Source organism: Cygnus olor, chromosome 26, assembly GCF_009769625.2.
Source record: "Cygnus olor isolate bCygOlo1 chromosome 26, bCygOlo1.pri.v2, whole genome shotgun sequence".
Lineage (NCBI taxonomy): Eukaryota > Metazoa > Chordata > Aves > Anseriformes > Anatidae > Cygnus > Cygnus olor.
Genome location: NC_049194.1, coordinates 25,285 through 42,676, shown reverse-complemented (window position 1 = coordinate 42,676; position 17,392 = coordinate 25,285). Strand labels below are relative to the sequence as shown.

Here is a 17,392-nt window from a genome sequence, read left to right as displayed (position 1 = left end):
GCGGAGCCTGGGACGCAGCGTGAGCGGCAGCGCAGGCTGGGGGCGGCTCGCCCTAAGGCCTGCCGGGCCGCGCATGCGCCCGAGCGCCGGGGCAGGCTGCGGCTGCGCGCTCCTGCGGCGAGGGCGGGGCGAGGAATAGCGCGCCTGCGCGCCTCGTCGCTCTGTCGTTACGGGCGGGCGCGGTTCCGCGCGCAGGCGCGTAGGCTGCCGGCTGGGGCGTTAGGCGCTGCGCGCGTGCGAGCTGCGTTTCCCTCCCCTTCTCCTCAGTGCGTCCCTTCTCCGCCACCATTTTGTGTTGTGACTCCGGCTTTCCGCCGTCGCCTTTATCCCGTCTCGCTCCACGCGTGCGAGTCGAAACGACGGCCCCATGGCGGAGAGCCAGCCAGCGGCCGGGCAGGGCGAGCCTGTGGCCCCGGGTGGGCCCGGAGGCCCCAGCTCAGAGCCGGAGACCCGGCGGCTGAGCGAGCTGCGCGTGATCGACCTGCGGGCAGAGCTCAGGCGCCGCAACTTGGACAGCGGCGGCAACAAGAGCGTCCTGACCGAGCGCCTCAGGAAGGTGAGCGGGCGCCGCGCGCGGGCCGCCTGAGGGCGAGGCGCAGCCGGCGCCTGCGCGGCCCCGGCCCTCCCGGCGCCGCTGAGGAAAATGGCGCCAAGCGGCGGCGGGGCTGCGGCCGGGCCCCGGGCGTGCTTCGGGGCTGCCCCCCGGGCCCGACTCGAGCGTTCCGCACGGGACGAACGTCCCTGAGACAGCTGGCCGCTGCTAGCAGCGTGGGGGTGAGTGGCGTTGCCGGCTCTACTGCGAGCCCTACTCCAGTCCCTAGACCTGCACGGCGCAGTGTGCGTGCTGTGGCACTCGGCTCAGGTGTTTCCAGTGCCGTGCAGCGGTGGGCTGTCTGCCCTCCGTTGAGCTCCTGCATTTACAGTTCTGTGCACTGGGCTTTTTGCAGTGTATTGATTTTTCTGACTTTAGGAAGAAGTTGGTAGCGTGAGCGCTGCATCCTAATCAGAATACTTGGGATGCAAGTTGCACATAGACATCTTTCACAGGATGCTGTCTCCAGGATCCAAGGCTCTTACTGTGTCACGACACCCTGGTGCTTGTGTACCTGTGCATTGTTGCAAATGCCATACCTCTGACTACCACAACCTAGTTGGTCGGATATTGCTTTACTTCCCAAACTTCTGCTCTGTTTTTAACTAAAACTGAAACAGTATTTTTATTTTTTGGCTATAGGTTACACTGCTGACTGCCTTCCAGAAACTTTATGCCAGCACGTTACAATTTTACGTGTGCTAGATGCTTTGAAGCTGGTGTCTTTTTATTGCATATCCAAGTTCCTTCGGTCTAATTCAAAGTGTTAAATTCTTGTTTTATTTTTTTTTCTGCTGGCGGTTGTACAGTGTATAAAATCAACAGAGAAACACAAATAGATTTTTTTATATCTGTTTTGATATCTATCTTTATTTTTTTTTTCCTTAATAGGCTATTGAAGAGGAAGGGGGGAATCCTGATGAAATTCCGGTAGTTTCAGAAATTGTCAACAAGAAAACTTCCAAAAGAAGCAGCAAAGGTACAGGGGATTTAGAGAAGATCTTCACCTGCCTCCCCATTGGGTTTTCTGTTAGATTTTATCCGTGAACCAGAATCTTGCTAATCTCTTTTTAAGTCTGCTTTGCCTTTTGGAAAAGCGCACTGTATAATTTTGGTACTGTTGCGCACTGAATGTTTTGCAGTTGCAAGGCTGTAGCTAACAGTACTTGCCTGAGCCAGATTTGGATAAACCCAGTCTTCTGGAAAAGCTGGAACATAGCTGAAGTTTCTGTTCCTTGGTTCTGACCTTTAATGCCATAACGCCTTATTTTAAAATAGGTTATTATTTCTTTACATGACTGCACCTTTACTTTTGAGAAACAGTGTAAGTTTTTTTTTTCCCCCAAGGTAGAAATACAGAGTTTCTAGCAAATTCAAAATGACCTCTGTAGTTTGTTGTGCTTACGTTTCATAGCTAGTAGCAGTCTTGTTTTTTCCCTCAGAAAACCAGTTTTTAATCAATATCGGAAGTTTGATTTTTTTTTTTCAAGGCTTTCCATAGGGAAAGACATGTGTAGACATAATTTCTGGATGGTGAGAAATAGTCTTACATAATGCTTATTTTTCTAAAAATAGTTTGCTATTTTTCTATAATTTAGTTACATTAGCACAGTTTGAGCTTTTGTTGTAATCAAGTAATGTTGAAACTTGCTTTCATATTAGAGCTGAACAGAATAGTTATTTAAAATGAAAGATTATAATTAGGTACTTAATTTTGGTTTATATGAAATGTAAATTTTTGAGATGAAGCTTAAACATTTTACTAACTAATTTTTTTGACTCAGATTTTTGTTGATGAATCCAACATTATATTTACTTGCAAACTAAAATGGGTAATCATAACTGCAAAGAAAATGTCACAATTGTCAGTCAGTTGTGGAAAAATTAGAAAAAGTAGATAACTAAGTTGAATGGAATATGTATTCTGATGGAAAAATGCAACTTGAAGATGCATGTTTGTACCTTTTTAAATTCTAACAATCAATGTTGCTAGGACGTAGACCAGATGAAGAGGGAATTGAAGACAATGGCCTGGAAGAGGATTCTGGAGATGGACAGGTATGTGAAGCTGTGTTGGAAGTGAAGCAATAGTGGTGTTGTTTTCAAGTTACAATGACTATTATATATACTACTTTTCTTTTTACAGGAGGATATCGAAGCAAGTTTGGATAACTTGCAGGATATTGACATGATGGATATTAGTGTGTTAGATGAAGCTGAAATAGATAATGGCAATGCTGTAGATTGCGGAGAGGATTGCAGTGCTGATAATATTCTTGACTCGCTGTCTGACAGTAAAGAAAATGCTGATGCAGAAACGAAAGAACTTCCAGATCAGCCTACAGCATATGCTGTACGTAACTTGGAGTTATCCCCACAATTTTCTGAAATTAAAGAAGAATCAAGAGAAATACCAGTAGCGATGGTATGCATCTCTTATGTGTGTGGAATCATTTTTTTTTAAATAGTATAACTAGCTAGAGTGTACTTGAAGTGATTTGGGTCTCTACTGGTTCTCATAATCATTGCTTTTTCTTCTTTTACATATATGTGGAAATATTCTTGATTTTAAATGCTTAGATGTTGTTTGTGTGCATTGCATTACTGTACAAATTAATAATGCTTTGAACTCAGTACTTCGCCTAATAATCACATTTTCATATCTTTATGTAGGAGGATATGTGAGACAAATAAGGCTGCAGCATTTATGTTTCACTTCAGCTAAAGAGCAGCATAGATATATTCTGGATACTTTTTTTTTTTTGGTTAGGATAACGGTCTTAGGTTACTTAGGTTTTGAAAGTATTTTTGTATTGGCTTTCTGTGTTTGTCTGTTACACTGCTTTTATGAAGTTGCTCATAGGGGCAAGAAGATAAACTTTTTCCTCAAAGTCAAGTGTTTACCTTCTGAAACATACAACAAAAGGCTCAATAAGTTATTTGTATCCAGTCTGATAGGGAAGTGTAGTTCTTTGTTGCGTGTACACATTGTTTCATCAGTCTAGACTATACAATTCCAAAATGGGTATTTTTTCCCCCCTAAGTCTTTACGCTGCAGAAGTAAACAACACTCTATCTCCAGTCATTTCCACTTTCCCTCATGCAAGTCAAGGGAGAATAATGAAAAAGTTTTTTTTTTCAGCGTTAAAAGTGCCAGAGTTTAGGTCAACTCCTGCAGTCTTCTTTTCTCAGTAAAAAACATGGTTACCTAGTCACATAGACTTCTTGGCTCTATGTTCCTGCTGTAAATAAGAGAGAAAAAGAAACATTGCTTCCAGAATCAAAGACCTTAAAAGATTTTGAGGCAACCAACATATTTCAGAGGTAATGGGAAAGCTTATTCATATGGTGGGGATGGGTAAGAGGTGTGGGAGTCATCAGTCAGGTTTTTAACCTCTTTGGTTGTTTTGCATGCTGAGAGATTTGCTTGATAGTTGTCAGAGGAAATAATTTCTAATCTTTGATTTCTCATTCAGATTTTGTTTGGAATACCGTTCTTTTATAGCTAATGAAATGCTTTCTGTTTTTCAAGGTAGAGGCTGAAGACGTTGGAAACAGTTTCAATGCTGCTTCATCTGATTTAACTGTAATAAAGGTAAATTGTGTATGTACATGTACAGCTTTGAGTCTTGTTATCCATTGTATAAACTATCTTGATACCTTACATTTAACTTCCTTTAAAAGAGTATGTATCCTGTTTTGACAATAAAGCTGAAACTGATCTGTTCTGAAATATGGGCCTCATTTCCAGATCATTCATTCATGGTTGAGTAAGGACACTTGTAGCTTCAAGTGAGGCTGGTGGTTCTTTCAATACCACTTTCAAAAGGCAGACTTTGTAAAGTAGACTCTAGAGAAGGATAACACAAAGATAAAATACGGTCTATGTCACTTATATTTGGTAATTTATATACCCATATTAATGTGAGTAGGGTTGTAGAAGTATTACTGTGTTGTATGTTTAAAAAAAAACAAATGTTATCAGTGTTGTAGTTGCTTGAAACTGACCACCAGTTTGTGGTGTCTGTATTTGAGAAATAATGAAATACTAATATGTTTCATAAAGCATGAAAACCTTTTAAAAGTAATGTTAAACCATCTTGTGAGAAATTTATTTAAAATTCAATAATTTCAAAGTAAAAATGGTATAAATCATAGTAACGCTTTCCTCCGAGGTGTAGAGGGTAAGCAATAACATCTTGACTTTTTTTTGAATACTGATATTTCTCTCTGTGCTGCTTTTCTCCACAGGAAACTGAAGAATTACCTTTGGAGCCAGGTACTGTGGTGTTTTTCTTGTTTTTTTTTTTTTTTTTTTTTTAAATAGATGTATTGTGTTGGGAGGGGGAGGGTCCAGGGCTTTGAAACAGTTTCATTTTTCATTTAATTCTTTTTGTATTCCTGTTTATTTTTTAATGCATTACCGTAGTGTACCTTATTATGGTGGACAATCCAGGTCATGCACGATCATAGAGATTGGAAACCCAGTCATATCACCAGATCTGTAGAGAACTACTTTTTGAAAACTTGTATTTAATGGGAGGAAATAGTTGTATAGAGCTCTCAACTATAACGGATTTAAAGAATGAGCCTTAAAGATGCAAAGGTTCTGAATATAAAACAGATCTTGTGATATCACACTGTATTGCAGTTCTGTGAATAAATAAAGGAATGCAGGTAATATAAAACTTTGGTACAGAACATAAATTCTGGTGACTGAACTTCAGAAGAAGGAATAGAGTGTCGTCATGGGAATTTTCTACAGATCATACTCACATTCTGGGACTGCGAACGCACTCATGCACCATCAGAAGATGCCCAATTTTCGTGTTGGACTGTCTGCTAAAAGAATTTCACAGAAATTTGGAAATTGAACTCTCAGTGCATTGATATGTTCAGTTAAGCATCTTGGACTTTGGAAGCTAACTAGAGAAGAAACAGCTGAACGATTTCATGAAGAATACCAAGGATCAGCCAGAAGGTTTTTGTTAAATCTGTGGGGACGTTTTTCTTCCCTGTTAACATTTTAGGGCTGATGAGGTAGTTTGTCAGACTGCAGTTAGCATAGCACTTTTAACACTGTGTACACTAGGGTTTTCCAATCTCTGTGTAGCCTAGAAGTTCTCTTGGTGTTAGTGTGGCAGCCATGCCAGTTCCACATTTGTGATTGCTGTATTTCCCTGGTGATTAAATCTTGTGCCATTCTATTCCTGTTAAATCCGTAGAAAATGAGAAAATACTCGACATTTTGGGGGAAACTTGTAAATCTGAACTACTTAACGAAGAAACTTCCGAAGTGGAGCAGCCACATGCACAGGAAGCAAGTAACGTGGTGCCAGGCAAGAGGCTAGCAGAGGAAGAGGATGTTCTTGCTGCCGCTCAGTTGGAGGAAGATGCTTTAGATTTGGACAGCAAATCGGCACAAGCTATGTCAAGGAAGGAGGCAAAGCGTTTAGTTGTAGCAAAAGGGGAGAGAAGTGAACAGACAATAGAGGAAGAGAAACTGGACTCTGAATCTTTAGTATTAGAGACCCTAAGCGATCAGAGTAGCAAACGATTCCAAGGCCTGGAAGCCTCTAGTGGGGAAACAGCGGAAAAAAGGCGCAGGTCCTGAAGGCAAAGATAGCAAAGAAGATGCCAAGAAAACAGAAGACAAAGCTAATTCTGAGGAATCCCCTGCTACTAGAGAGTCCTCAACCAGTGAGGGCGGTGATCAGAAAAAGAGGTTTGTTTTTTCTCCGTTATAGACCAGATGCTATCTTTTTTCATTGGTCGTTAAGTGATGCGAATAAGCTGTTTCCTTCAATTGGCCACCAAGACTCATGAAATTGTAGCCTATTCCTAAAGAATCTGTTTTATTTCTCCTTGTGCAGACTTTTTTAAACGCAGAGGGTTTGATTTCTTTCCTCAACCTTCAAAGGTTGTTTTCTTAAATTATTTTAATTTCAGTCATCTGCAAAACAGAATTAATTGTCCATTCAAGTATATGAGTCCCATATTTTCTCTTGTTTTTCAAAAAATTTGAATGGTATCTTTTATTTCAGAAATAATTCACTGGTAGGTATCGAATTCTAGCGTGCAATCTAGAATTTCATCTATGCTCTTGCTTGGTTGGATAACGAGATGTTTTGTCTTTAGCCCTGTTGAGGAGGACAGAGATACAAAGATAATCTCAAGAGATGAGAAAGGTATGTTTTGTATTTTTTTTATTTAAAAAAAAATGTATGTGTGACTTAAAAATTTTTCTTGGTCAAATTTAACCCTTTCTTTCAAGTCAGTTTTCATAAGTGGATGTATGAAGGAGTGAATGGAGCAATTGTAGTTATTAATTTTAAATACTTTGACTTTCTTTTCTTGTGATTTTTGGTTTCCTTTTAGTGTGTAAGTGTGCACATATCTTCACTGTAGTTTTTGTACTGGAGTCTCCCACTAGGTTTCTGAAGTGGTGGTAGGTACTGTCAAGACTGGTATTTGTCAGAAAATGTCAAAGATGTGTAATCTCTATACTGTGTATGGTATTTCTGGTGAACTGTGAATTTCAGTTCCTAATTGACAAAGTAGAAAAAGTTCTGTTGTGAATTAATGTTTAATACTTTGTAGTTCTCATCAAAGTGATTGAAATGTAGGGGGCAATGTGTAGATGAAAACTCATTAAGACTGTTGAAATACATGTCAGGTGTGGAGGTCAAGAGTTAGTTTTTGAAGGCTGCAATGTGATTTTAAGATTGTTTGGAAGAGGTAGAGTTAAAATCGTGCTTAAAGAGGTTCATGAAGAGGAAAAGTGGAGTTTGTAGAGCAGTTACTTTTTCACTGTTGCATTCCTGTGTAAATGTATTTTTTCTTTTTCGATGTTTGGCTTTTTTTTTCTTTTGTAAATTAGGTCGTGCAGGTAGTGGTTCTGGCAGAAATTTGTGGGTTAGTGGACTTTCTTCATCTACTAGAGCTACAGACTTGAAGAATCTTTTCAGCAAGTATGGAAAGGTATGTAGCAGATATGCAAACTAACAAATTGTTTAATCAGTGTTTGGTTTATAGTTTTTCAGAGCTTATGTGCAATAATCTTAAATTGAACCTTTTTAGCTCTGTTCATGTTGCTGTTGACTTAGGCGTAACACTGTTAGCATTACATTTAGAATAAATATAAAGAAGAAATTCTTCGTGATGAGGGTGGTGAAGCACTGGAACAGGCTGCCCAGAGAAGTTGTGGATGCCCCATCCCTGGAATTGTTCAAGGCCAAGTTGGATGGTGCTTTGAGCATCCTGGTCTAGTGGGTAGTGTCTCTGCCCATGGAGTGGTGGGAGTGGAACTAGATGATCTTAAAGGACCATTCCAACCTAGACAATTCTGTGATTCTGATATTTCTGTCAAATGTTTCTTAGTGAAGCACTTCTAGAACATCATGGACATGATACGGGTCACGGACAGTATACAGGTCAGGTTAAAATGTGAAATGAGCTTAACAATGTTGTTGTCTTAAAACACGAATGGAATATTGTGTGCCAAGAATGTTTCCTCTCTGTTGAAAGTTGATAGGTACTATACTATTACCAATACATGGAGCTGCTCAAATGATAAGTTAAAATGAATTTTGTGATGGATCTGCAAATGCAGAACAGATGTGTGTATATATATATATATATATATATTTTTTTTTTTTTTTCCCCTGTAGGTGGTTGGTGCAAAAGTGGTCACTAATGCTCGCAGTCCTGGTGCTCGCTGTTACGGCTTTGTTACAATGTCAACATCTGAAGAAGCCACCAAGTGCATTAGTCATCTCCACAGAACAGAGCTGCATGGAAAAATGATTTCTGTGGAAAAGGTAAATGGTAGCTATTGCGTGATAGTATAATGAAAATAAAAGTGCGTAAGTTTAGTGCCTGTCTTCTATTATTAAAAATATTTCTGGCTAAAATTCTAGGCAAAAAATGAACCAGCTGGGAAAAAGCCTGCAGACAAAAAGGAAGGCGAAGCAAGGAAGGAAAAAGACAGGCACCATTCAGCAGATTGCAAATCTGAGAAGTAAAGTGTTCTTTTATATTTTCCTGTTTAAAACTCGTTTGAAATGCAGCCATGTGACAGAAGGGAACAGTAATTGTGATAAGTCTTGATTTGCTTCATGCTGCATCTGAAATAGTAATAATACTAGGAAATTTGAAATTGCTGTTCTGTAGCAATAAGCACACCTTGATTGGCCCTCTGTTCAGAAATACAAAGCTTTTCAGGTTTTATTATCAAAACTTATCAGTTACATGAGGAGATAGTTCATTTTTACATTAACCGGTATTTTTTGTCAGAACTGTTAGTCCTGTAATCTGGTTCTGACTTGACCTGTTCTTTTAACTGACAAATCTTTCTAGTAATTTGTCTGTCTTTTTGATGGACTGTTTGCATGGCTAGTAAGCAGTGTTTCAATATTTGTTTTTCAAGTGCTCTGGCTTTTTTGAAAGAGGCATTTTGCTTTACTACACTTTGTTCTCATACAATTATAAAAGACTTGGTAAAAGAGATGCTTTGGCAGACTGGTCTGCTTTGCATCAGGTGCTAAAGGTGTCTGTTCATAAAAACTTCTTTTCTAGTGGGGATCAACCTATACCTGGGTGGGCCCTCTTCTCCCTGTTCTGTGTGAGTGTTACTTACAGGCAGAACAGGAGGCTTTTATTTCTGGCGCTCAAATGCCGAATACTCAGAGAGATCATCTGTAGTTTCTTCCTTTTAGACAGCTTTAGTGTAGTATTGTTTGCTAGTCGTAAACATATGTACAAGTATGCGTTGTCATACTGCAAATGCTCAGCAGCATGGAAGACACTGGACTGTGTTTTTGAGTGTTTTTTCTTTTTTTTTTCTTTTTACGTGATTGACTTGATCAGTAAGAATGGTTATGTAGCACTTCTTGTTAGAATGTCTATTAAAGCAAAGTTTGTCTATAGGTCTGTTGGTATTAAAAAGGAGGAGAAGGCCGGCCAAAAAGATGATGCTAAGAAATCAGAAAAAGACGGAAAAGATGAAGGAAAAGAGAAAGATGATCAGAAAGCTGGACCCTCTGATCGATCTAGGGCAAGCAAATCAGGTAATTCTAGTGGTCCTTCAGAAATACATTCAAAGATACTTGTTTTATTTTTAAAGAAAACAAGTTGATAAAAGCTTCATCATAGTTGCTAATACCTTATTTCACATCCAAAAAAGCTTCCTTAATTGGCTAACAAGCATTAAAACATTAAGAACTGTGGCTGGTCAGAAAACTTCCAACTTTTGCATGATTCATAATTTAGTAAAAAGACTGAATTGTACTTTGCAGTACTTTGTTTTCCTGATTGACGAAAAAAGCCATGCCACAAAATACCTTACAACTTTTTTTTTTTTAATTCCAACTTTGAATGCTAGTAGCTTAGCAACATAGTTTTTGTTAGTGGGCCTTAAAGGATGCATATGGTAATCTGTGAATTTTATGGAACCGTCACTGGGTTTAGAGCTGATGCAGTGTTTTTTTTGTTTGTTTTGTTTTGTTTTTGTTTTTGTTTCTGTTTTTTTCTTTTCAAATGTGGCGAAAGTATGTATTTTGCAGACCTAAGAACAAACTTAAATTTGTTTTCTTCTAACTGCCATCCCAGGTAGAAAGTGCTACTTATAAGTTTACTGCCCACACCCCCAACTTAGCAAAATGTTGGTAAGCTATTTAAATCATAAATACATTCTTCCATAGGACATTCAAGAACCTCAGTAAAATAACTCTTTACTACTTCATATCATAATGGTTTTAAATTATTGCAAGAATTTTTGAATGTCTTGGGTATTATTTATTCCTTGGGCATATTTTTGTTTTCTAGCAAGTCGAGGAACTGAAAGGACTGTAGTAATGGATAAATCCAAAGGAGAGCCGGTTATCAGTGTGAAAACTTCTGCATCAAAAGAGAGGGTAAGTACAGCTTTCAGAGAAGTATTTTTATAATAATAGGTGTAAACCAACTTTATATGCAAATAATTGAAGGTTTTTTTTGCCTTGCGTATTGGGAACAGCTATCCCTTTATTGCATTTTACAAAATGTTAAGATGATGATGTGAAGTAAATGCTTATATCTCACCATGTTATAGTCAGTTGCTGCTGCTGTAGTTGAGGTAGTAGAAATGTACTTTGTAAGCGAAGTTAAGATAATATATTTCAACCAGTATGGTGACCAGTGACCTTTAAAGTGGTATATCATTTTTCACCAGTGCAAGTCAGATCTTGTGCCTCTAATATTTATATATATTTAAACTCTTTAGAAGTTCTAGCCAAATTCTGGGTGCTTCTCCCTGACTTTTCTGTGGAATTTCAATATTATTTGCCTTTGGGAAGGTGTGAGAGCCTGTTTTGTTCAAGTTGGCATAAGGTGGGCGTTTTGCCTAGGAAATCTAGCTACAAGTGCTCTGAAAGTGTTTGGCTAATGTATTGTTTTGATTTAACTCAGAGTACGAAAAGCCAGGATCGTAAATCTGAGAGCAAAGAGAAACAAGATATTTTATCATTTGATAAAATCAAAGAACAGCGAGAACGTGAACGTCAGAGACAGAGAGAGAGAGAAATCAGGGAAACGGAGAGGCGACGGTGAGTTTTTCACTTCTCTAAACTTTGAATGGTATTTGCTTGTACCTCTCTTACCCGTGTTTTTTGAACAGGCTTCAACATAGTTGTGTGCTGGACCTTCCACATTTGTATATCAGATGAATTTGATATTAAACTATTGCTAGAACAGATGCAATGCCAAATTATGAAGGTTTTTATTACTGAAACCAGTTGTCTCTAAGCCTATGCTTCTAAGGAGGCTCTCCTGAATAACAACTTCTGTAGGTACTTTCAGGTCTGTTATTCTACTCAGTCAGAATTGAATTTTCATATACGTGTGTTTTCCCTGAAAGTTTGTAACTACTTTCTAAATACTTCCTCAGTTCTGCATTAGGACGTGCTGTGCTCTATGAAAGCTTTTTCAGTCTAACTTAGAGTAGCTACTGTGTTATTTATGCAGAATCCTTATCCTTACTACTTTTTTTTAACCTATATGGACTAATTTTTTGTTTAGGTGGCTGTGATTTAGTTGAGTATACACCATTTGTGTTTAAGCAGCTAGTGGGAAGAATATAACTTTCTAAAAAGGCAAACAAATAAAAACACCCAAAACAAGCAATAAAGCCTAGACTCAAGATAATTGGCTGAAAACAAAATATCTGCTCTTTTAATTAGAGAGAGAGAGAGGCGAGAACGAGAACAACGGCTTCAAGCCATTCATGAACGGGATGAAAGACAGAGGCTCCAGAGAGAGCGGGAACGACTTGAATTTCAAAGACAGCGTCTTGACAGAGAGCGCTTGGAGAGGGAGAGATTGGAGAGAGAAAGAATGCACATAGAGCAGGAAAGAAGGAGAGAACAGGAACGAATCCAGCGAGAGAGAGAAGAGCTGCGACGTCAGCAGGAACAGCTACGCTATGAACAAGAACGGCGATCTGCAATGAGAAGGCCATATGATCCTGATGGCAGGTAATAATAACTGGGATGAGATACTGAAGTCTTTGGCCACATCCATTTACAGATACATAGGCTTTAGAATACTCTAATTTGAAAATACTCTTGCTGTAACTGTCATTGGGGTTCACAACTGAAAGCTTTCTGCTTTGTTGCTGTTAACAGTTCAATATTGATCTTTAGAAAAAGTAAATGTTGTACTTAAGTACCTGTAAGCACAACTTTATTATAGAAGATTTGAAAGAATTGGGAACTATTTTTCAAAGACGAGTGACTGAGAATAGAAATCCTTCACTTAAATGGGTATAGAATGTGATGGAACAGTCTTAGGTTGTGCCAAGGGAGGATTAGATGAGACATTAGGAAAAATTTCTTCATGGAGCGGGTGGTCAAGCATTGGAACAGGTTGCCAGGGAAGTAAGTGGTGGAGTCCCCATCCCTGGAGGTATTTTAAGAGGCATGTAGACATAGCACTAAGAGACATGGCTTAGTGATGGGACTTGGTAGTTCAGGTAGACGGTTGGACTTGATGATTTTGAAGGTCTTTTCCAACTTGGGTTATTCTGTGTTTCTAAACTCTAAAACAGGGATGCCAGCAGGAACAGGTACTTACTAGACTCCACTCATGTCCAGCTGTGCTGAGGTTACACTTTTTGTATGGTGTTCATGCAACTAGCTTCCTCTCTGAAACTGAAATGTGATGTCAGTTTAACACTTCAGAGTTTTTAATTATAAATCAAAAATAACTTTTTGAATAATTGGACTGAATGAGGTTTGATCTCAAGATCTTGTTCAAGAGAGCAAGAAAGGAAGACTGCTTTGAGACTTCTGTTGTGTCTTTTCTTTCAGGCGAGATGATCCTTACTGGCCAGAGACAAAGCGAATGGCAATGGATGATAGGTACCACTCTGAATTTGGTCGTCAGGACCGCTTCCATGACTTTGACCACAGGGATCGTGGCCGATACCAAGATCATTCTTTGGACAGGTCAGTAAGGAGGTGGCTCTTCTTTCTATGCCTTTATGGAAATTAGGTGTCTTTTCCTGGCTTACTAATGGCTTGAACAGTGCTAAAAACAAATGAGCCTTTTGCATTTCTTGTGTCTAAGTTTATACATGCTTGCAATTCTGTCTCCCTCACTTAATATATATCAAAAAAGGTTGCTTAAATACTATAAGCTAATTTCTGTTGTAGTCTGTGGTGGTGCTGAGGGAGATCCTGTAACTTCTCTCAAGATGGATAGAAATCTGATTTGTGAATCCCCATTCATTAGCCAAAGATTTAGCAGTTTCCTTTGCTTTAAAACTTTCCCTACTTTCATCTTCACAGCCTAGCTTACACTGACTTTACTTCCACAGTCTACAAAAATGCTTTCTGCATAGTGCTGTTGACACTTCTGGTTTATTCTCAAAGGAGCTTTGGCAAGAACTGTTCTACTTTGCTTTTGCTTGTAACTCATTTCTGATGCTGGTTGGTTCACTCTGTATTATTCCTTGGTTCGAGGCCTGGCACAGCGTTCTTCCCTCAGGTTCCTGACCGTGTCTCAGTGACACCTTGCTTACTAATATTACTATAAGCGTTACTTTGATGTCTTTGTATGCTAGGTTGTTGAAACAAAAAATCATTTAAATATCTTACAGCCAAACAAGTATTGGTGTTCTCAGTTTTAAAGCCTAACAAAGATAAATTTCCACATGCTACTTCGTACAAACACCAGAACTATGATTGCTATGTTGATTTGACTGAAACTTCTCTTATTTTCTTCAAGAAGAGAAGGTTCGCGAGGGATACCAGATCGAGATGGGCAGGTGGGTCATACCCAAACAATCACTTCAGTTTAAAAAACAAACCAGTCCCAAAGCAGAAGAAGCACAATGTGCATGATACCCATTTCTTAAATGGAATTACCACTAGAATTAAACAGTATGTGTTCAGTCACTAACTGACATAGTCTAGTAACATGCTAACATAAGTTACTTGCTCACTAGGGCATTTAGCCATAGTTGAGGAAAAAATCCTCAGAGTGACTAGAGCTGCAGTATGGTGTTTCTTCAGACCAGAATACGATATGTGGTGGTAGAAGTTTTGTTTAACAATTGTAGGTGACTGCAATATGTAAAGAGGTAAATGCTGTAGTAATGTATCCATAGTTGGCAAGGATTCCCTTCTCTGATGTGTATCTAAACGGTATGTAGAAAATAAGTGGTGCCATGATGCAACAAGAAGACTATAAAAGGACAAGTGTGAAAACTGGTATCACAAAGGTATACTAAAACTTTCCTTCCTTCCTCTCTTCAGAAACGAGGCAGGCATTCTAGTAAAGGAAAAAAAAATCTGTAGAGAGAATGTAAGCCTTAAAAAAAAAAAAAAAAAGAGCACCAGCACAACCAAATACAAAGCTTCCACCTACCAATAATTGGAGTAGAATATGTACTGTGAAACAAAATTAGTGCCTCAAGTGAACTGTACACAGTGGCAACTATGGAAACAGTGAAGCATGAGACAGCCGTTTTATTTTCTGGCACATAATAAAACTGCAACCTCTGAGAAGCTGAAATTTTGATATCATAAAAGAAACCTGCATCAATTCTTAGCAGAACTCTGTACCATTTGCTTTCCAGCATTACCCAGATGAACGCCATGGAGGGCCAGACCGTCATTCCCGGGACTCCCGGGATAGTTGGGGTGGCTATGGGTCTGACAGAAGAATGAATGAAGGGAGAGGGATACCTCCACAAACCCGGTTAGTGTGTAAGAAATAAGGGAAGCAATTTATTGAATCTTAATTCTAATGCTCGGTAAACCTTTGAAGGGGGTGACAGTGGAAGCAGTTTCCCAAGTGTGAATACTTTCTCCAGGTAGTTTCTTCAAACATCTATTCTCATCTGAATAAGCAAGGAATTTAGTGAGTGAAGAGGTACTGCTCAGGTAGCTCAGCTGGAAACTGGTTCTCTTGTAAATTTCCTTTTCTAAAGATAAGATTGAGTCCTATGCTAGATGGTCCAATAGTGCCCACAAAAGTTGCATTTGTGACTAACAGGTTTTAAGGAAATTGATTTTCTTTCCTGCAGTAGTGGGGGACTGAGACAGTTCTTAGTGGTCTTCAAATCAGTGAGTCGTCAAGCTAGGTGTATTTCAGATGCATAATGTTCAGTTCTACATAAATACACCAGATAGAGGAATGGTGGCTGATTAATTGGTCCCTGTGTAAGTGCTTTAGTATATTGTGATGCTAAATATGTCTGTAGATTGGAAAAAGATGGGCTTTGTGTGGAGGATGTTGTTCAGCAAGTTTCTCATTGTTTGACTTTGAACAGTTCTTACTGCAATGACTGGGTGGATACAGATACAGCTTGACTAATGCCTTAATACACTCTTTTATGGGGTATGGTATTTGGCTTTACCCTATGCTGTTAAATTGATAAGGGACACACCTAGAAGACTTTCTTTTATTTTTTTAAGAGATGGACGTGACTGGGGAGATCATGGTCGAAAGTTAGAGGGGCATCAAGATCGTTCATGGCAGGGAAATGTGGATGGAGGAATGATGGGACGGGATCATGAGAGATGGCAAGGTACACTTGCTGCTTACCAGTGTGATTGTGGTTTTTCTATGAATTACTGCTGCTGAACTTCTAGTGGTAGTTAAAATTCCTACAGAGCTTTAACAACATTGGCAAGAAAGCAAATACAATTCTGGAAACAAAATGTTGCTTTTTTAATAGGAAAACATGAATACCTTCCCCCCCCCCTTTTTTTTTTTTAATTAGGTGGTGATAGAAGCATGCCTGGTCAGTCAGGACCAGGCCATGTGATGAATCGAGGAGGGATACCAGGGTAAGAAGCTGTGTTTGGACTGCTTATGAATGTTTCACGATAGCTGACATCTGAATAAAACACTAAATTCCTGTGTCAAAAGTATAAAATAATACTTTCAGATTCTACCCAAGTATGGATTTGCGAGTAGAAAAAAACCTAAGCAAACGCCTTTTCTCAGATTTGTAGTAGTATTTAGTTGTGTCCAATTTTGAATTTGCCTGGTCTTGTTTTAGGCGTGGAGGCTTCACACAAGGTGGAAACCAGAGCCAGATAATGCAGAGTGGTGGAATACAAGGAGGTTTTGCAGGCCAGGAGAGAACAAACAGACTGACTGAAACCCGTTTTACCCGCCGCTACTGAAAGCACTATAAATAATATATATTTATATATATATATATATAAATATATATATTTTTTTAATACAAGATGACAATGGTGGTGAATTCTATTGAGCAGGGTCACCTTGAATTTGTGATTACGAAAGCAAGATTGCTGCCATATTGTAGCCAAATATATCAGCTGTTTATTTTGTTGTTGTGAATGTGTTCTTGGACAAGTATTAGTTAAAGTTTCTTTTAGTGAAACATTCCATTTTTCAAAAATAATAAAACAGATTATGGCTAACAATTCCATCTTCCTGTAGTCTTCCTTGGCACACAGGACGAGGTGCCATGCAGTCAGCTGCTTCTGGGGAAATGGCGAGCAGCAGTGGTGGGGGGAGAGTGTTGTCTGTAGGTCGGGAGAGGCAGCGGGGGGGACATGGAGGGAGAACGCTGCTCCCACAGTGTGGGGAGTTTCAAGGTTCCCTAGTTCTCATTACAGAGCATCTTCAGTTGCCAAACTTGTATCGATTGATTTTCACAGTCCATTTCTGCCTCAATCTTACCACGACCTTTCCTGCTGGAAAACTTCATCCCAAACTGTTTAGCTCAGACTGAATGAAGCAGAGGAAATGCATACCCTTCTGCCCATTTTAAACTGCACTTGACTGCTGTACTTTCTGTAGGACGTTTTCCTCTCCCTGTTTCTGAAGCACAGAGTTGATACTTGTCAGGGAGGCTTTTTACCATACGTCTGCTTTCTCTTTATTTAAGGAGAAGGTGCTACTGATAGTTACCCTGACAGTTGAGGCTTGCCGGAGTGCAGGAGGCAACTCCACATCTCTACTGACCGTGCCAGCTGTGGCATGTCTTTGTTCCCTTGCAGATGTGGAAGCCACGCGATGGGAGCCTTGATGCTGTTCTTCAAGGGCCTGTCTCCCTGCTGCTGGGTCTAGCAACCTCGAGAAGGAAGCTTCTTAGGTGCAGGTGTGGTGTACCTGGGAAGAGGAGTGGAACAAGCAATGGAAGAATGTCAGGGGGTGTGTGCGTGCTGAAGAACAGCAGCTTGTGCTGTGGGTGGGTGCTGAAGGTCGCAGCCTACAGTTGGTTTCTAGCCTGGCTTCTAAGGGTGAGCACAGAGGTCATGCGCAGAGATGCTTGGTATT

The 17,392-nt window shown here is 39.7% G+C and overlaps 1 protein-coding gene across 1 annotated transcript; it reads left to right on the top strand.

Annotated features, from left to right (window-relative positions):
• The first annotated feature begins 171 nt into the window (after positions 1 to 171).
• Positions 172 to 16,533, top strand: LOC121060288 (scaffold attachment factor B1-like). The gene is given in 22 exon segments (XM_040537960.1): positions 172 to 556; positions 1,484 to 1,571; positions 2,586 to 2,650; positions 2,739 to 2,945; positions 4,125 to 4,187; positions 4,844 to 4,871; positions 5,818 to 6,187; positions 6,189 to 6,317; positions 6,731 to 6,780; positions 7,473 to 7,573; positions 8,263 to 8,412; positions 8,512 to 8,612; positions 9,521 to 9,660; positions 10,418 to 10,506; positions 11,039 to 11,175; positions 11,809 to 12,102; positions 12,937 to 13,074; positions 13,856 to 13,895; positions 14,709 to 14,830; positions 15,550 to 15,662; positions 15,858 to 15,924; positions 16,140 to 16,533. Coding segments are annotated over 22 exon segments (2,808 nt in total). The 5' UTR covers positions 172 to 367; the 3' UTR covers positions 16,267 to 16,533.
• The last annotated feature ends 859 nt before the right edge of the window (positions 16,534 to 17,392 follow it).